This window comes from Sabethes cyaneus, chromosome 1 (assembly GCF_943734655.1).
Source record: "Sabethes cyaneus chromosome 1, idSabCyanKW18_F2, whole genome shotgun sequence".
In the NCBI taxonomy this organism is placed as follows: Eukaryota; Metazoa; Arthropoda; class Insecta; order Diptera; family Culicidae; genus Sabethes; species Sabethes cyaneus.
This window is the reverse complement of record NC_071353.1, coordinates 146,939,461-146,956,137: the sequence shown is the minus strand read 5'-3', so window position 1 is coordinate 146,956,137 and position 16,677 is coordinate 146,939,461. Positions and strand designations below refer to the sequence as shown.

The 16,677-nt window shown below is 37.4% G+C and overlaps 2 protein-coding genes across 2 annotated transcripts in view; both read right to left on the bottom strand.

Moving 5' to 3' along the window:
* Positions 1 to 15,058, bottom strand: part of LOC128746397 (uncharacterized) — a 164,577-nt gene extending 149,519 nt beyond the window's left edge. Inside the window, exon 1 of the mRNA XM_053843447.1 lies at positions 14,586 to 15,058. Coding sequence (XP_053699422.1) covers positions 14,586 to 14,878 — 293 coding nt within the window. The 5' untranslated portion in view covers positions 14,879 to 15,058. The remainder of the gene's footprint in view (positions 1 to 14,585) is intronic.
* Positions 5,473 to 6,824, bottom strand: LOC128745716 (gastrula zinc finger protein XlCGF8.2DB-like). Its single transcript, XM_053842797.1, has one exon. It carries the CDS (start codon positions 6,503 to 6,505, stop codon positions 5,507 to 5,509), a length of 999 nt encoding a protein of 332 aa, XP_053698772.1. The 5' UTR covers positions 6,506 to 6,824; the 3' UTR covers positions 5,473 to 5,506.
* Positions 15,059 to 16,677: the final 1,619 nt, after the last annotated feature.

Here is a 16,677-nt window from a genome sequence, read left to right as displayed (position 1 = left end):
GTCAGACTGGGCTTCAGTAATGAAGTCAAACACCTCGGAACACCTCTCGATAAAAAACTGAACTGGGCTGCCCACTTAGATTATGCTGTTAAGAAAGCAACTTCGGCTATCTGGGCGTGCAGCTCACTGTTTGGCAAAACCTGGGGATTGAAACCTCAACTAGCCTTTTGGTCATATACTACTATTGCACGGCCTAGGATAACCTATGCTGTAGTCGTATGGTGGCCAAAGGTGAACGAGGTGACAGCCCAAGCCAAACTAAACACAGTTCAGCGCCTGGCCTGTCTTACAGTTACCAGTGCCATGCGTACAACACCTACTGCAGCCATGGAGGCAATGCTATGCTTACTGCCTTTGCATCTTCATGTAAAAGAGGAAACAGAGCTTGGCGCACTACGGTTGCAAAGGAGTAAAACTATACTCGAAGGTGACCAAATCTTCGCATACTTCGGGAGTTCAATCTCAATCACCCTTAGTAACTTCAGTCTCTAACTGCATGGAAGCCAGGCCCAATATGGACGTTCCATATGAGGTGATTGAAACAGATCACTCAATGTGGAATAATGGAGCGCCCGATCTTCCATCTGGAACTATCTGCTTTTTTACAGATGGTTCAAAAATGGGGGCGTGCACAGGCTCCGGAGTCTACGGACCCGGCATCAGGGAAACTATCTCATTAGGAAAGTGGCCCACCGTTTTTCAAGCAGAAGTATATACCATATACATCTGTGCGACAATATGCTTGAAACGAAAGTACAGGCATGCGAAAATCGGTATCTTCACGGACAGCCAAGCAACCAAGCAGCTCAAGTCCGCCAAATGCGTGTCCAAATTAGTTTGGGAGTGCAGCACAGCATTGAGGGAACTCTCCCGCCAAAACAAAGTTTTATTACTTTGGGTGCCCGGTCACTGCGGTATCGAGGCAATCAATTTGCTGACAACCTAGCAAGACAAGGATCAGCTCAGCAATTTATTGGTCCTGAACCGTTTCTGGGCACCTCCACATCCGCCGTGAAAGGCGAACTGATGACATGGGAAAAGCTAGAAATAGCATCCCGTTGGAATCAAACACAGGGTTGTAGACAAGCCAAACAGTTTATCTACCCAAACCCTGCAGTAGCTAAAAAACTACTCCATTTAACTCGTAGTGAACTACGCACGATGACGGGACTCCTAACAGGACACAGCCCCGCTCTTTATCATTTAAAGAATATCGGCAAGGTATCATCCGACTCCTGCCGCTTTTGTAACTCTGAACCTGAATATTCAGCGCATCTGCTCTGCTATTGCGGAGCTCTTGCATTATCAAGGCACAACTTCTTAGGAAGTTTCCTTCTTACTCCATATCAGGTATGGAGCCTAAATCCCAAAACGGTCATTGGCTTTATAAACCATGTAGTACCGAATTGGGGCACAGGATTACAACTATCCCGCTCAACTCCATCAATGGGAATGAGCGGTCCGTAAAATGTGTACAGCAATCGGGGCCTGCCGCAAAAGACGATCATTAAGACTGTCGCAGTGGCCTTTTAACCCAATGCCCTTCTGGCATACAAAAAATAATGCGCACTATAGCATAAAGAACCTGAAAAATAAGTGTTCATGATGGGAGAGTTAAAATTGGACTTAAAAATTGAAATTTAGTTGGTTTTAAATTGTACTTGAAACTAGACTTGACTAGGCTAGATTCGTGAGAAGTTATTAGGTCGGCTTCATGGAGGGTCGATCTACAACGGACGAATTTTGTTGATTTTCCCATTTTTCCATCTTCACTGATCCCATTTTCAGCTCTTGTGTTCCCGTTGTCTCTTCTTTTGTCGCGTATTTCGCTCTTTTAGATCCAGTGTTCCCCTCTTTTGTGCTCCCAGTTTCCCTTTTCTGTTCCCGTTTTTTCTCAGGACAAGGAATTGCTTTCCCTCCTTTACTTCCACTTTACTGTATCAATTTTCCGTATGTTTTATTCCAGTTTTTTTCTCATGTTTTCTGTTCTCGTTTTCCCCTTTTTTAGTTTTCCGCTCTTTGCAATTTTTCTCTTCTTTTCGTACCCATCCGTCCTTTTCTCGATTTTTCTTGTCCCTTTTTCCCTTCTTCTTTTCCCCTTTTTCGCTCTTTTCTGTTCCCATTTTCCGCTTTTTTCTGTTCCAGTTTTCATCTCTTTTCTGTAGCCTATTTTCCCTTTACTGTTTCCGTTTTTCATTTTTCTGGTCCGATTATACCCACTTTACCGTTACCCTCTTTTCATTTTTACCACTTTTCAATTCCCATTTTTTCTTCATTTCTGTTCCTGTTTTCTGCTCTTTTCTATACTTGTTCTCCACTCTATTCTATTGCAGTGTTCTCCTCTTTTCTGTTTTTTATTTGTTTTTTCGTTTTTCCCATTCCTTATGTCCAGTTTTCTGCCCCTTTACCATCACCCTTTTCTGTTACCATGGTTCTTATTTTTTCGCTGTTTTTTATTTTTTTGTTTTACCATTATACCTGTTCCTGTTTTCCTGTTTTTCTATTCCCGTTTTACCCTCTTGAGATTTGAACCCGGGTCCTCGGCGTGAGAGGCGTAAATGCTAACCATTACACCGGGACTGACCCCCTCCGTTTTCCCTTATTTTGTGTTCCTGTGTTTTAGTTTTTCCATTCCCGTCTATCCCATTTTTCTTGTGCCGTTGATATTTTCTGCTCCAAATTTTTCATTTTTCCACTTTCATGTTTTCGTTTTCCCCTCCTGTTGGTTCCCGTTTTTCCTATCTTTTATTCCCGTTGGCCGCTCTTTTCTGTCGCTATTGTCCCCTCTTCTGTTTTCGCTTGCCACATTTTTGCTCCCGTTTTTTTTTTACATTTTTGCCATTCTTGTGTTCTCGTTTACCCCTCTTTGCTGTTTCGTTTGTTTAATTTTTTCCACATTTCTATTCCTGTTTTTGACTAGACGTGCATGACAAAACGTGGGCAATGAGTAAGAACAGAGATAAGCGAAGGATCAACAACAAGCAACACGAAAAACGTGAAAATGGAACAGAAAAGAATAAAATAAGGGTTTGTTTCCGTTTTTTTATTTTTCCCAATTTTTGTCCCGTATTCCCCTCTTTGTCGTTTACCTCGTTTCTATTTTCCGCTCTTTTATGTTCCTGTTTGTTCCTCTTCTGTTCCCGTTTGTAACATTTTTCTGTACCCGCTTTTTTGATTATTATTTTCCTGTTGCCGTTTTCCGCATCTTTCTGTTACGTTTTTTTTTCATTTTTACATTTTTTCTTTTTTCTTGTCCCGTTTTCCCACTTTTCCGTTCTCCTCTTTTCTGTTCCAGTTTTCCGCTATTTCCTGTTTCCGTTTTTCCTATTTTTATTCCGATTCCCCATTGTTCTGCTTCTGTTTCCCCCTTTTTCATGTTCCTGATTTTCCCATTTTTGTATTTTCGTTTCCACCTCTTTTCTGTTCCTGTATTCCCCACTGCTGTTCCTGTTTGTTCCATTTTCCTGTACCCGTTTTTTATTTTTACCATTTTTCTCTTCGCCTTTTCCACTCTTATCTGGTCCAGTTTTTCTCTCTTTTCTCTACCCTACATATTTATTTCTCTTTTTTTCTATATTTCTATGTTTCTTATTTCTATACTTATTTTTCTCATTTTTTGTTTTCGTTTTCCTTATTGTTCTTGTTCCATTTTCCCCGCTTTTCCGTTCCTCTTCCTTCTAGTCCTGTTTGTCCAATTTTTCTTCCCGTTGTTATTACATTTTTAACCTTTTTCTGTTTCCGTTTTCCCTTCTTTTCTGTTCGCATTTTATGTTTCCGTTTTCCCGTTTTTTGTTTTCTTTTCCCAGTTTTTGTTTTCCCGTTTTCCACTCTTTTTCTGTTCCTATTATCTCCTCTTCTGCCTTCCTCATTTGTCCCCCTATCGTTTCTTTTTGTTCTATTTTTCTGTTCCGTTTGTTTCTTTTAATCCATATATCTGTTCCTCTTTTTGTCAAGGACGAGCGAAAGGAGAAAAAACGGGTATGAGGAGAGGATCAACAACAAACATCATTCAAAGGTTCGTAAATAGTTCCTTTTTATATTCTCTTTGATTCGTTTATCTTGTTGTCCCTTAATTTTATGTTCCCGTTTTCCACTCATTTCTGTTGCTGTCTTTCCATTTTTCCCATTTTTTGATTACTTTTCTCATTCTTCTTGTTCTGAGTTCCCCTCTTTGGTTCCCATTTGATTTTGCCATTTTTCTGGCCTGTTTATCCTCTTTCCTCTTCCTGTTTTCCGTTCTTTTCTGTTCCTGTTTTCACCTCTTTGCTGTTCCCGTTCCCGTTTTTATTGTTGGTGTCCTGTTTTTTTCATTTGACCATTTCGTTTTCTCATTTTTCTTGTCCCGTTTTCCCCTCTTCCGTGCCGTTCTTTTCGGTTCCTTTTTTATCGTTTTTCTGTGCTCGTTGTTTCTTCGTTTTTGTGTTCCCCTCTTTTCGGTTCCAGATGTTTCATTTTAGCCTTTACTTTTGGTTCCATTTCCTCCTCTTTTCTGCTCCTTTTTCACCTCTTTTTTGTTTCAGTTTTCCCCTCTTTTCGATTTCCGTTTTCCCTTATCTTCTGTATCCTGTTTTTTTTCATTTTTTCCATTTTTGTTCCCGTTTCTATTTTCATTATTCTTGCCCCGTTTTATCCTCTTCCGTTTAACTTTTCTATTCTTATCTAACCTTTTTTCTGTCCCCGTTGTCCCCTATTTTCTGTTTTAAATTTTTCATATTTCCCACTACGCTTGGTTCAACAGTTATGAATGTAAGCGATGTCCGTGAAAATAAAAAAAACCAACTGGACTTCGGAAAAAATAGACCTCGAATTTTGCAAATGTTTTTGGAGACGTTTTAACCAGTGTGTGATTATTCACGTTTTTTTAAAATGTTGTTTTCGTTCACAAGACCACATGACCCATATCCGTGTACAAAATTTCCTAAAATTCGGGAACCCTTGGCCCAAATCTGTATGACAGTTCTGAAAAATTCTCGCTTTAAATTTTTGACACCCGACTTTCCGTAATGTTCCGTATTTTGTGTGCTAGTTTTTTTTATTTTCGCTTTTCGGTTTCTCCTTATGTTAAAGATCTGGGAGGATGCTTTCGATATTTGGTAATTTTCATTTCAGATTTTTCATTTTTAATGTACGAGATTATATTTGCTGTGCTCGCTTTTGATTTTGATTTTTGCTTTAGGTTCTTCCATTTTTTAAAAGTTTATTTTTAAAATTTTAGGATTGAATTTTTCAATTTCTTAGCACACAAAAATATTTTCGAATACAGGGGAAATAGTCCCGTCTTATGAAATATCTTGGTTTGATTATTTAATGAAACTAGTCGCATTTAAGCTTGAAGTTTTCGATACCACTTTATTGATATTTAGCAGTAACAAATTATAGTCATCGCGCACGGCAAAACCTTCACCATATTGAAATGTAACTTCCGTACATAATCCATAAATTCCTGATTTTGTTAAATTTTTGCCTGACTATCGTATTTTCCGGTGTACATTTTCCTAAACTATACTCATTCATTCTTCAGTGTGACGTTCGAAGAGGAGCTTTCAAGCTGCACAGTCTCCAGAGGTCCATTAAAGCTCAGGTAATTTACGTTCTCCGCAACTTTTTCATGTTCGAATTTTACGCCAGAAAATTCCTCCACGCTTCCTCCTTGTCCTTCGATTTTCATGGCGGGAAACTCCTCCACTGCATTTCCTACTTCTTGCCCACTCAAGCTGTCAGTTCTGCTATGAATTTTCCTGTGCGTTATAACATTACCTCTGGTGGAAAACGCTTTCCCGCAGATTTCACACTTGAACCTCTTCTTCTCGGTATGAATCAGCATGTGGCTGGCGAGGACGCTGTTTCTGGTGAAGCGCTTGCCACATATCTCACAGCTGAACGGTCGCTCGCCGGTGTGCGTTCTCATGTGCATTGCCAGAGCAAAGCGGAAAACAAACACTCGGTCGCAAATGTTGCACACGTGCTTCCTCTGTTGGTCCTCGTCGTGCGTAACGACGTGTGCCGCTAGGTAATAGTCAGTGGCAAAAGTCTTCTCGCAAATGTTACACTGTTTTCGCGGTTCGCTTATGTGGACTTTCATGTGTCGTTTCAGAGTATAATTGTCGTAGAATTGTTTACTGCAAATCTCACAGCTATAGGAATGATTTTTACGGTGGCGATAGTAATGGGTGAAGAAAAGCCTCTTCACATTGTACTGTTTGCCACAAATGTCACACGTGAACAGCCGCTCCTCGGTGTGACTGGATACGTGTTTCGTAAGCCGGTAAGCTGACTTGAATCCTTTGTGGCAAACGTTGCAGTTGTGCGGCAACTGCGAATCGTGCGTTTGCCGATGCTTCGTTAGCTGTATTTTCAGGTGAAAACTTTTACCACAAGTTTCACAGTGAAAATTCGCTTGCTCGCTTTGGTGCATCTCCATGTGCTGCTTTAGGGTGTACTTATTGGATAGCTCTTTGTTGCAGACGGAACAATTGTACACAGCAGTTCGCCCATGCAATATCATATGGCGGTGAAGAGATTTCTTGTTTTTATATTCTTTACCGCAAATGGTACAGCTCAGTTCTGCTTTACTTTGACTTTGATTAGCACAACCTTGGCCAGCTGCTTGGTTTGGGTCCAGACCTTCCGCAACGCTGCAACAGAAGAGAAGGGGTGGTACTGAAAGAGCTTCTTCACACGTTCACTTCTTAGGTGAAGGAATTGGGGGACAGTTTTCTACACCACATCTTATAATTTCTCAACTATATAAATAAAGGTTCGGAAAAATAGTTTTTCAAAAGAAACTCCCTTGGCAGTTGACAACTGAAACTGTTTTTTCTTGGTTGAAATTTTTGGCTCTGACCAATGCAAACCAGCCGAGCCACAAAAACACTAGCACAAACCCCAAAAGTTACCCGCCGGTCACATAATTGCTGCATCCACATTTGTTTAGCGTCATAATGTTAACTTAGCCTACCCACCCTCGAGCCTAGTCCATTTTGCATTTAAGCTAACGCCCTTTTTCTTCCTTCTTTTCTATGCTATTATAGCTCTCTTCTGTTTCCATTTTACCTCTTTTTCTGTGCCAAGTTATCCCTATTCTCCTGTTCCATTTGTCCTCCTTTGCCGTCCCGCTTTCTTTGATTTCCATTCTGTTTCCCACCTTTTGCTCTGTTCTGTTTTTCTTCTTTTTCGTACCTCTTTTTCCTAGTTTCCACTTTCTCTACCCCGTTTGTCTTTTTTCCTCTCCCGTTTTTTTTTCTTCTTTCCATTCCTTATGTCCTCTTTCGTTGTTCCGCATTGCAGTATTCTCTTGTTTCGGTTTCCTTTTTTTCTGTCATGTTTTTTCTCTTTCTCTTCTTTTTGATTCCATTAATTTATTTTTTCCGTTTTATTTATCTATCCGTTTATCATTTTCTCCGCTGTTTTGCATCTTTCATGTGTTTCTATGTTTTATGTTAGATTTTTCTTTTTCTTTTTCGTTTTTTTCATTTTCCCATTTTTTATTCTTGTCTTTTAATTTGTTTTTCACCTTTCGGTTTCCCTTTTTTGTCCCCAATTTTTCCATTTTTCTTTTCCTGTTTTCTGCTCTTTTCTATTCCTGTTAGTTCCTTTAATTCTCCATTTTTCTTGTTGATCCCTTGGTGATCTTCTTATTTTTCTGTTTTCGTTTCCCACTCTTTTGTGGTTCCGTTTCCGCCCCCTCTTTTCTATTCCCGTTTTTCCAATTTTTCTGTTCCAGTTTTTCCTCTATTGTGTTTTTTCGTCTTTCAAATTCGGGTTTCTCCTTTTTTCTGAGTCCATTTTTTCTGTTCCTGTTTTCTTCTTTTTCTGTCGTGTTTTTCTCTTCTTTGGATTTTTTATTTGTTTAACTTTTCTCCTTTTTCTTTGCCATGTTTCTATTTTCATAGTTTTTCCCATTTTTCAATTTCTGGTATCTCTTTTTATCTGCACCGTATTTTTTCCATTTTCTCTGTTCCCATTATCACTCTTTTCTGTTCACGTTTTCCATTCGTTTCCCGTTCCCTTTTGCTGTTTCTGCTTTCATCATTTTTCCGTTTCCATCCTCTTCTGTTGCCATTCTTTTTATTTTTGCTATTTTTCTGTTTCCGCTTTTCCCTCTTTCATGTTCCGCTTTTCGCTTGTGTTCTGTTCGTGTTTTTTTGGTGGGTCCCGTTGTCTCCTCTTTTCTATTCCTCTTCTTCCCATTTTTCGCTCTTATCTATTCCCATTTGTTCCATTTTTTCCTTTTATCTGTTTACACCTTTCCCTCTTTTATGTGCCAATTTTCTGTTCTTTTTTCATTCTTTCGTTGTTTTACACTTTTTTTCTGTTTCCGTTTTCTCCACTTTTCTTTTCCCATTTTCCTATTTGGCTGTTCTTGTTCGTCTCTCTATATTGCTCCCGTTTTACTCGTTTTTCCCATCCCTAAATTTTGGTTTTCTCCTTTTTCGTGAGTCCATTTTGTTCTGTTCCTCTTTTCCCATTTGTTCCCGTTTTTCGCTCTTTTCATTTCCCATTTTTCTTTTCTATTCCGGTTTGCTTATTTTCTATTCCCACACACTTAAAAAACTCAGCAAAATTTGCCGAGATTTGGACAGCCGAGCGTTCGGTAAAAATTTCAATTTTGCAAATCGACGTTTACGGATTTTTACTAACGTTTGGCATCATAAAAAATTTTACCGAACGCTCGGCTGTCCAAATCTCGGCAAAATTTTGCTGACTCCGGCACTTTTTTTTAAGTGTGCACTTTTTTCAATTTTTCTGTTTCTACATTTCCCTCTTTTATGATCCTATTTTCCCCTTTTTTCTTTTCCTGTTTTTCTCATTTTTCTATTAGAATTTTCCCTCTATTCTAAACCCGTTTTTCCTTCTCATGTTCTGGTTTTTTCCATTTTTACAATTTTTTTTGTACTCGTTTCCCCCTTTCTCCCATTTTTATAATTCCAGTTCTACCTTTTTTTCTGTTCTAGTTTTCCCTTCTTTTCTATTTCCGTGTTACCAGTTTCGCCCATTGTTCACTTTTCGGTTTTTTATTCGGTTTAGAAAAAAGGACCTACATGGGAATCGGAAATGCAATGATTAACGACATTTTAGCATTAAATATACATAAAATTATCTTGAGATAAATCAGTTCAACTATATTCCCATGTACGGGGGTAAGTGTCATGATCACCATCATCATCCCGTTTTCTCCTCTTTTCCTCTGTTCGGTTTTCGGTTGTCACATTTATCTGTTCCTGTTTTTTACTCGGTTCTGTTGCCTGTTTTCTATTCCTACTTTCTATTTTTGCTCCCGTTTCTTCCATTTTTCTGTTTCCACCTTTCCCTCTTTTATGCGCCCATTTTTTGCCTTTTTCTGTTCTTGTTTTCCGCTCTTTTCTGCTTACGTATTCCTCTGTTGTCGTGTTTGTTTTTTCCATTTTTCCGTGACTGGCAAACGTGTTTCGCTTTTTCATTTATCTATCCCATTGTTTCCTCTTTTACGCTTTTACTGTTTGTTCATATTTCCCTTTAGTTATTGTTTGCTCCTTTCCCTCTTTCTAAATTCCTTTTTACTTCCTTTTTGCCTTTCTACTATATAAATATATAGTATAAAGGTATAGAAATCACTTGGAAAACCGGAAATGGAAAGAAGGTCCTGCGGGCCGAATGTCATATACCATTCGACTCAGTTTCGAAAACTGAGCATTTTCTGTGTGTGTGTATGTATGTGTGTGTGTGTGTGTGTGTGTGTGTGTGTGTATGTGTGTGTGTGTGTGTGTATGTGACGCTTTTAATCTCACTCACTTTTCTCGGAGATGGCTGGACCGATTTTAATGTTCTTAGTGTCAAATGAAAGGTCTAGGTGTCCCATTGGTCGCTATTGAATTTCATACTGATCGGACTTTTAGTTCAAAAGTTATGTATAAAAATATGAAAAATATGGGACTTCATTATCTCATAGGTCCCTTAACCGATTTGAACAAAATTGATTGCATATGAAAGAGGAGCCTTGCAAACCCTTAACTTCCAAATTTCATGACGATTGGGCTTGTAGTTTGAAAGTTACATAAAGAAATGTGAAAAAATAGTATTTAAAACATATTTTTGTAACATATAAGCATTAATTCAATGAAAAACATCACACATTTTATTATTATTTGAAAATTACTACTGAGATCTATCAAACGAAACCGAGTTATTTAAAATCGGACAGTTCATTCAAAAGTTATTTAAACTTTAACACTTAAGCACCGTATATTAAACCGTTAAAACGTGTGAATTCAAAACAAATGTTGATTGTATTCAATGTGTGTGATGTATGTGTGTATGTATGTATGTATGTATGTATGTATGTATGTATGTATGTATGTATGTATGTATGTATGTATGTAGGTATGTATGTATGTATGTATGTATGTATGTATGTATGTATGTATGTATGTATGTATGTATGTATGTATGTATGTATGTATATATGCATGTATGTATGTATGTATGTATGTATGTATGTATGTATGTATGTATGTATGTGTGTGTATGTGATCCCAAGCAACAATGTGAGTTTGATTGTACTCTTCTGGTGGTTTTCATGACCAATTTTGGTCTTGAATGTCATCATAAGAGTGTAATAAAACTCAAATTGTTACTTGGGATGACAATTTGCAATTTTTAAATTTGCATTGAAATTCAAGAAAAGATGTTTCTCACTTTTCTGAATCAATTGTCTGAAATTTTTGAAGCCTCTTAGTGGAATACGAAATTTGAAATTAAAGAAAAGAAAAAACTTTTACCGACTAAATCCCACTATTTAATATTTATTCGCAACAGATACGTATACGCTTTGAAATAAGACGCTGTTGAAGCCTGCACGTCGTAGGCGAACTACGTATCTGTTGCAAATAAATATTAAATAATGGGATTCAATCGAAAAGCTTTTTCTTTTCTTTGATTTCAGATTTCAATTGTCATTTTGTTCACTTGCACACGTTCACACATTTTTCCAAATAAATTTATACAAATTTCAAACAAATTTTGCGCATCAATAGATGCTCTTTTCAATCAATAGATACTAGAGCTTAGAAATGTTATATGAAAAATAGGAAGTAAACGCTGCACGGTAGTAATTTTGTAAGATTTGTTTTCGTTAATGACATTTTAAAGGACAGATGTCTTATGTCATGTATCATGTTTCAACAAATAAATCAAAAATGACAAGCACTGAAAATCATATCGATCATATTTCCCATTCTCAAGCATGTTTAAGGCGCAGCTTTTGCAACCCTCTTGTTTTCCTAACCCTCCAACATTGTAAAAACGATACGATCAAGCTAATGACTATCTTTTCATGAAAGTACATTCAAAAAAAGCATAAGTTTTGATTTTCATGCAAAAATAATTATCTGAAGGAGCGCCAGCTAAGAAAAAGTTCAATTTCTCTTTTTCATATCTAATGCTCTATTCAGTTATTTTTTCTAATTCAGATATACTGCAAAATTGAAGCCAAACAAACTAATAGTAAAATTTTGAGATTAATCATTTTGTTGTTGATATTCTTTGTCTTCAAAGGCGAAGTATAATAATAATTTTTCTGAACTCTTGTTTTTCAAAGATGCTAACTTTTGAACACATGGTATTAATTAATTATCAAAAAATCTGTTCTGAACACATATTTCATATTGTCAATTCAAAACAAGTTTCCTATGTGGCTCTGAAGTTCGAAAGTTTAGGCCGACCGATTATAAAACTAAATAAGGTGTTACAAGTATTTACGCACACAAGGAAAGAAAATTTAATTATTCTACGCAATACGTTGTGAATTTTACTGGCAAATAAGGATTTTGAGGAATACGGAACGGATATTTAAAAATATAGTCAAGTTAATTATACATAGATGTTCCTGAGAAATTAAATGATGATTATTGTGACAGTAGAAAGGCTAGGTCACGCCGCTAGGTGGATTAATTCGGGTTTTTTTCCTTGTTGCCGTGATGTTACGAAAAACGTAACAATTTTCGTCTTTTTCTGACGTGGTTTCACTCTCTTATCACATTTTTTATCTTTTTTCTTTCTGGCCGGTTTGCTGTTTCGTTTTCTTCTTTTCTGTCCCATTGGACCTGTTATTCTTCCTCGTTTTTCCGTTGTCTTTTTCTTCATTCCCGTCTCGGTTTTTAGATTTTATTCCGTTGTTCTTTTTCCTGATATTTTTCTTATTTTTCTCTCTTGTTTCTCCCCCTCTACTGTTCGGTTTGCTGTCTCGTTTTCTCTATTTTCTATTTCGGTTTTCCTCTGTCCCGAATATCTTATCTCTTATTTTCTATTCATATTTGGATTAGTGGTCTTTAAACGTTTTTATATGTTTATATCTCTACGTCTGCTTCGGTTGCTGGTTTCCTTTTTTTGTTTTCTCCCTTGCTTCTCTTCTTTTTTCCATTCCATTTTTTCTCCCTTTTCATTTCGTTTTCTTTCCGGAGTCTCTTGTTTTCTATGCAAGTTTTTCATTTATTTCTCCTGATCTTTTGCTTCGTTTAACCTGATTATAATTTTTCTGGTTCGTTTTTTATACTTTTCAGTCCCATTTTTTCTGTTGCCGTCCCGTTCTCTCTTTCATCCTTCTTTTTAGTATTTTTTTAACGTAGATTTACGTTTTGGTTTTCTATATTGGAGTGCACCTCGGAAGTACGAAAGATGAACGTGAAACGAAAAGTGGCTGCGTTTTGCATGCTTATAACTCAAACATTTTCCAATGGATTTCAGAGATATCTGCATCAATCGACGTACCGCTTAGTTGGTTTCGAGGTACGATACTGGGCAGACGTCGTATGTTCGAATCTCGGCTATACGGTGCTACTAGATAGTCAGTGGCATTTTTGCACTAGCCCGGTAACTGTCCTATACTCTAATAGCCGGATGCGAAGTCTGTCGATAAAGAAGGGTCAAGTCTTAGAAAGGACGACTTCCTTCGATCAATTTTATCATTTAAACATTGAACCTAGACGAACTTAATGTCCTGAAAGTAAACTGTTAAAGAAAAGAATGCAACCATTCCTTCGCTTCAACCGATTAGCGATATACTGTAAGAATATATTCGAAACTGAAGTCTTGCATGAAAACGTGGTAGACGGTACGTTATAACATGTGACATGATGGAGACATGGAAGTGGAGAACTGCACCTTAAGATTAGCGATGGAATTCCTTAAATTGTTTCCGTTGTATAAATAGTATAAAAATAACTGAAAAGCAGAGTGCCAAGTTGAAAAAAATTTATACTTCAAATCAATCTGTCGTAGTAAATGGTCCTTTCAACTAATTTAGAAGAAATTGACAAGAGGGGGTCAATGTTTTTAATGATAAGCCAGATTAATAGGTTATGATTTACTTATTAACTATTTAACTAGTCATGCGTTTAATGACAAAAATTTTGTTTTGAGCAACTTCTGTTTGCTCTCCGGATTTTTTAACTTTACTAATAATACAATTGTTTGATGCTTTTTTATAATTTCTACTTATAGAACATTCTTAATCATCGCTACGCTACTAGGAACCATAATCAATGTGTATAAGGAAAATCTATTATTATTATTAGAGCTATAAAAATAATGTACCCCTTTCAAGACTGTTACCGCAAGGAGTCTGCTTTGGCGATGTCGAAGTGACCTAAGCAGGTTTTTTCTCAATCACCTAATTACCCTTCCGTCGTGCTGAGTTCTGTATTACCCCGATGACACCGTCTCTGGACAATGCGAGTGACTTTTATAGTTTAAATGTCAGCAGGTAAACTTCGCCAGCTATAATTAGAGATAGAACTGGGGAAAGATTGACAGCAAAAAAACATATTGCTTACTCAATAGCATTTATAGCAAAAAGAAATGCAGTGTAGATTACAGCAAACACCTGAGCGATATGTCAATTAGTATTTCGAGTGTTGCATTCATACATACTTTAATGACTTTTTGAGACAAGTTTGATTTTTACCGTTCCATTGAGTATTGACTGTTCATGTTTTACGGAAAGCTACGAGTCTTTATCACTTATACTGCCGTGAATCGCATAACAGTCCCATTTGTATAGGGAACTCCATGGAAAATGGGACCTGTATTCCTGTACTTTTCAATCCAAAAACCTTTCCCAATTTATTTCCGACAGAGAACTCAACCGATGACAGCAACTAGCCGAAATCATAGAACGTTCAAAATATAGCATCGGTGGAGAAGTTTTGAGTTTTAATCACCGAAATTTCATATTGGTTTTGGTTCTTCGGCCGCTAAGAGTCGGCAGCGGGTAATTTTATGCGGGTTTGCATATAATATATTTTGTATAACAAACCCGTTCCAAGTCAAGTTGGTGTTTTACCCATACTTGATTACACTCGAATCAAAGTTGGCATTAAATTCCGTTTATTTATTCCAATCATCCTAGACAAGCTAAGCCAATCAGGAGGTTGAATGAGCTAGCTAAAGCTACTATTAAGCAATAACTGTAATTGAAATTATTTCTTGGTTGTGGCGACTAAAACTTTTTGGCAGAATTGACTACATTTTGTCATACAGAATTGAAAATATATTTTTCGTGTTAATAAAATCTATAACAAAAAGTCTCATCGCATAATAATGAAATTTACCTGGAACTAGATGCGGCCATTTCGCCATCCGCCACTGCTGCTGCTGCTCCAAACAACGCCAATGGTGGCGGTTCCGTTCCTGCCTTCTCCGCTTCATCAACGATGTCTAACGCAGGTTCTTCTTTCACCATAACACTTGCGGCGTCGGGTGGCATAATGGCTTCACCAGAACTGCCGTCAACGAAACCGATCGGTGGTTTCACTTCCGTACCCAGAATGTCGGAAATCATAACCTCCTCCACTTTTATCGCCGGGGCTTCTTCCTCCACCTTCACGGTAGGGGATTTTTCCATTTCGTATCAGCACTATCAGCACACAGCTCTCACGGTAATTAAGGTGAAAATCACTAAACTATCTGCTGGTTTTTCACTTTTTTCGCATAACAGCGACGGAAATCATCACAAAAACTATATTTTTCGAATTTTTCATTCAATCGAAGCGTCACTTTACTACGAGCAAAAATTTTACATCGTTTTCTTTTCTTCGGCTTAATTTTCACTTCAGTAGAGCTTAGAGACTCTCATCAGATAGAGACGAGCGGAAGGAAAAAAAACCGAAATACACACTAAAACAGATATTCTACCAGCAAAGTACTCGACAAAAACGTTAGAATCACCTAAAAGTGGGAAAAGTTAACTTTGTAAGCGCGGGGTACGCAGCTGAAGATCATCATCAACTATCCAGCTTTTTACGAGCCATAGTGGCGGATGTGTTCGTAATATTTTAACAGTATTTTTGACATTTCCCTAATACATCGCACGTTTTCTTTCCGTGCGTTCACGGTAAAACTAAAGGAATGTACGGAAAGAAAACGTGCGATGTATTATAGGAAATTGTCAAAAATGCTGTTCAAATATTACGAACACGTCCGCCATTATGGCTCGTAAAAAGCTGGATAGACATTCAAATATATGCATCATGTCCGACAGTCAAGCAGCTCTAAACGCTCTAAAGTCGGCGACATGCACATCAAAACTTGTCTGGGAATGTATTCAATTACGCCAAAAATTGTCTTGTCGTAACCAAGTCAACCTGAACTGGGTCCCAGACCCAGGTCTCTGTGGAATCGATGGAAATAAAAGAGCTGATGACTCGGATCATCTCATCAATTTGTAGGACCTGAGCCCTTCTGTGGTTTATCTGTTTCTGCTTTAAAAATGAAGCTAAAAGCATGGGAATGTACGAAAGTGGAATCAAATTGGAACACTTTCAATGCTAGGCAGTCGAAATGGTTTATCTCTCCAAACATTTCAATGACTCCCAAAATCCTGGAGCTTTCGAAGAAAGATCTTATCATTTGTACTGGTCTTAAACAGGACATTGTTCGAGCCGATATCATCTGAAGCTAATGGCTAAACTTCAAGATGATATATGTCGCTTCTGTGGCATAGAAAAAGAAGACTCGGAAGCGGAACACCTGTTATGCAGATGTCCGGCAATTGGGTCCTAAAGCCCTATCTCGTTTTCGGTCTATATCGGTAAAGTTAGGGCTAGAAACACATATGTCGATATTAAATTTTAAATTTTTGGTTTATTTTCGTTAAAAATCGTTTTTTTGTTTTATGATATTTTGAACAAAAATAAATTTTCTGGGCAACCCTATTCCCAGATAACACAAAATCGTAATAGAAAGTTCATAATAAATCGTTTTCATGTCAATTTCACATTGGAATTGTATAATAATTAGAGTATGTCAAATCGAAGTGAATAATAAGTTGTTTTGCAGTCGTGCGTGCCTTTATATACAATTCATGACTGTGAATTATAAAGCAGTATAGACGATTGCAATATTTGATTATATCTTAATCATATATTCAGTAGTATTTAGTTGCGTGTTATAAAAACTACGCAAAAAAGAATTACAAATAATTGTCAAAGCTTTCGCACGTATATCGCCTCCACTTTGGTACATATATGTTCTTATATGGCGTGAAATATAACTTTTTCGTTCAGATATGATTTCGTATATCTCAGTTGCAATCGAGATATACAAACCAAATGGTTTACTGGGTTGTGTAGGGTGAGGTGAGAACAGCATATGGTATTCCACCTTTAATTGTATACTCTCTTTGCTGTCTCGTGCCTGTGTGAG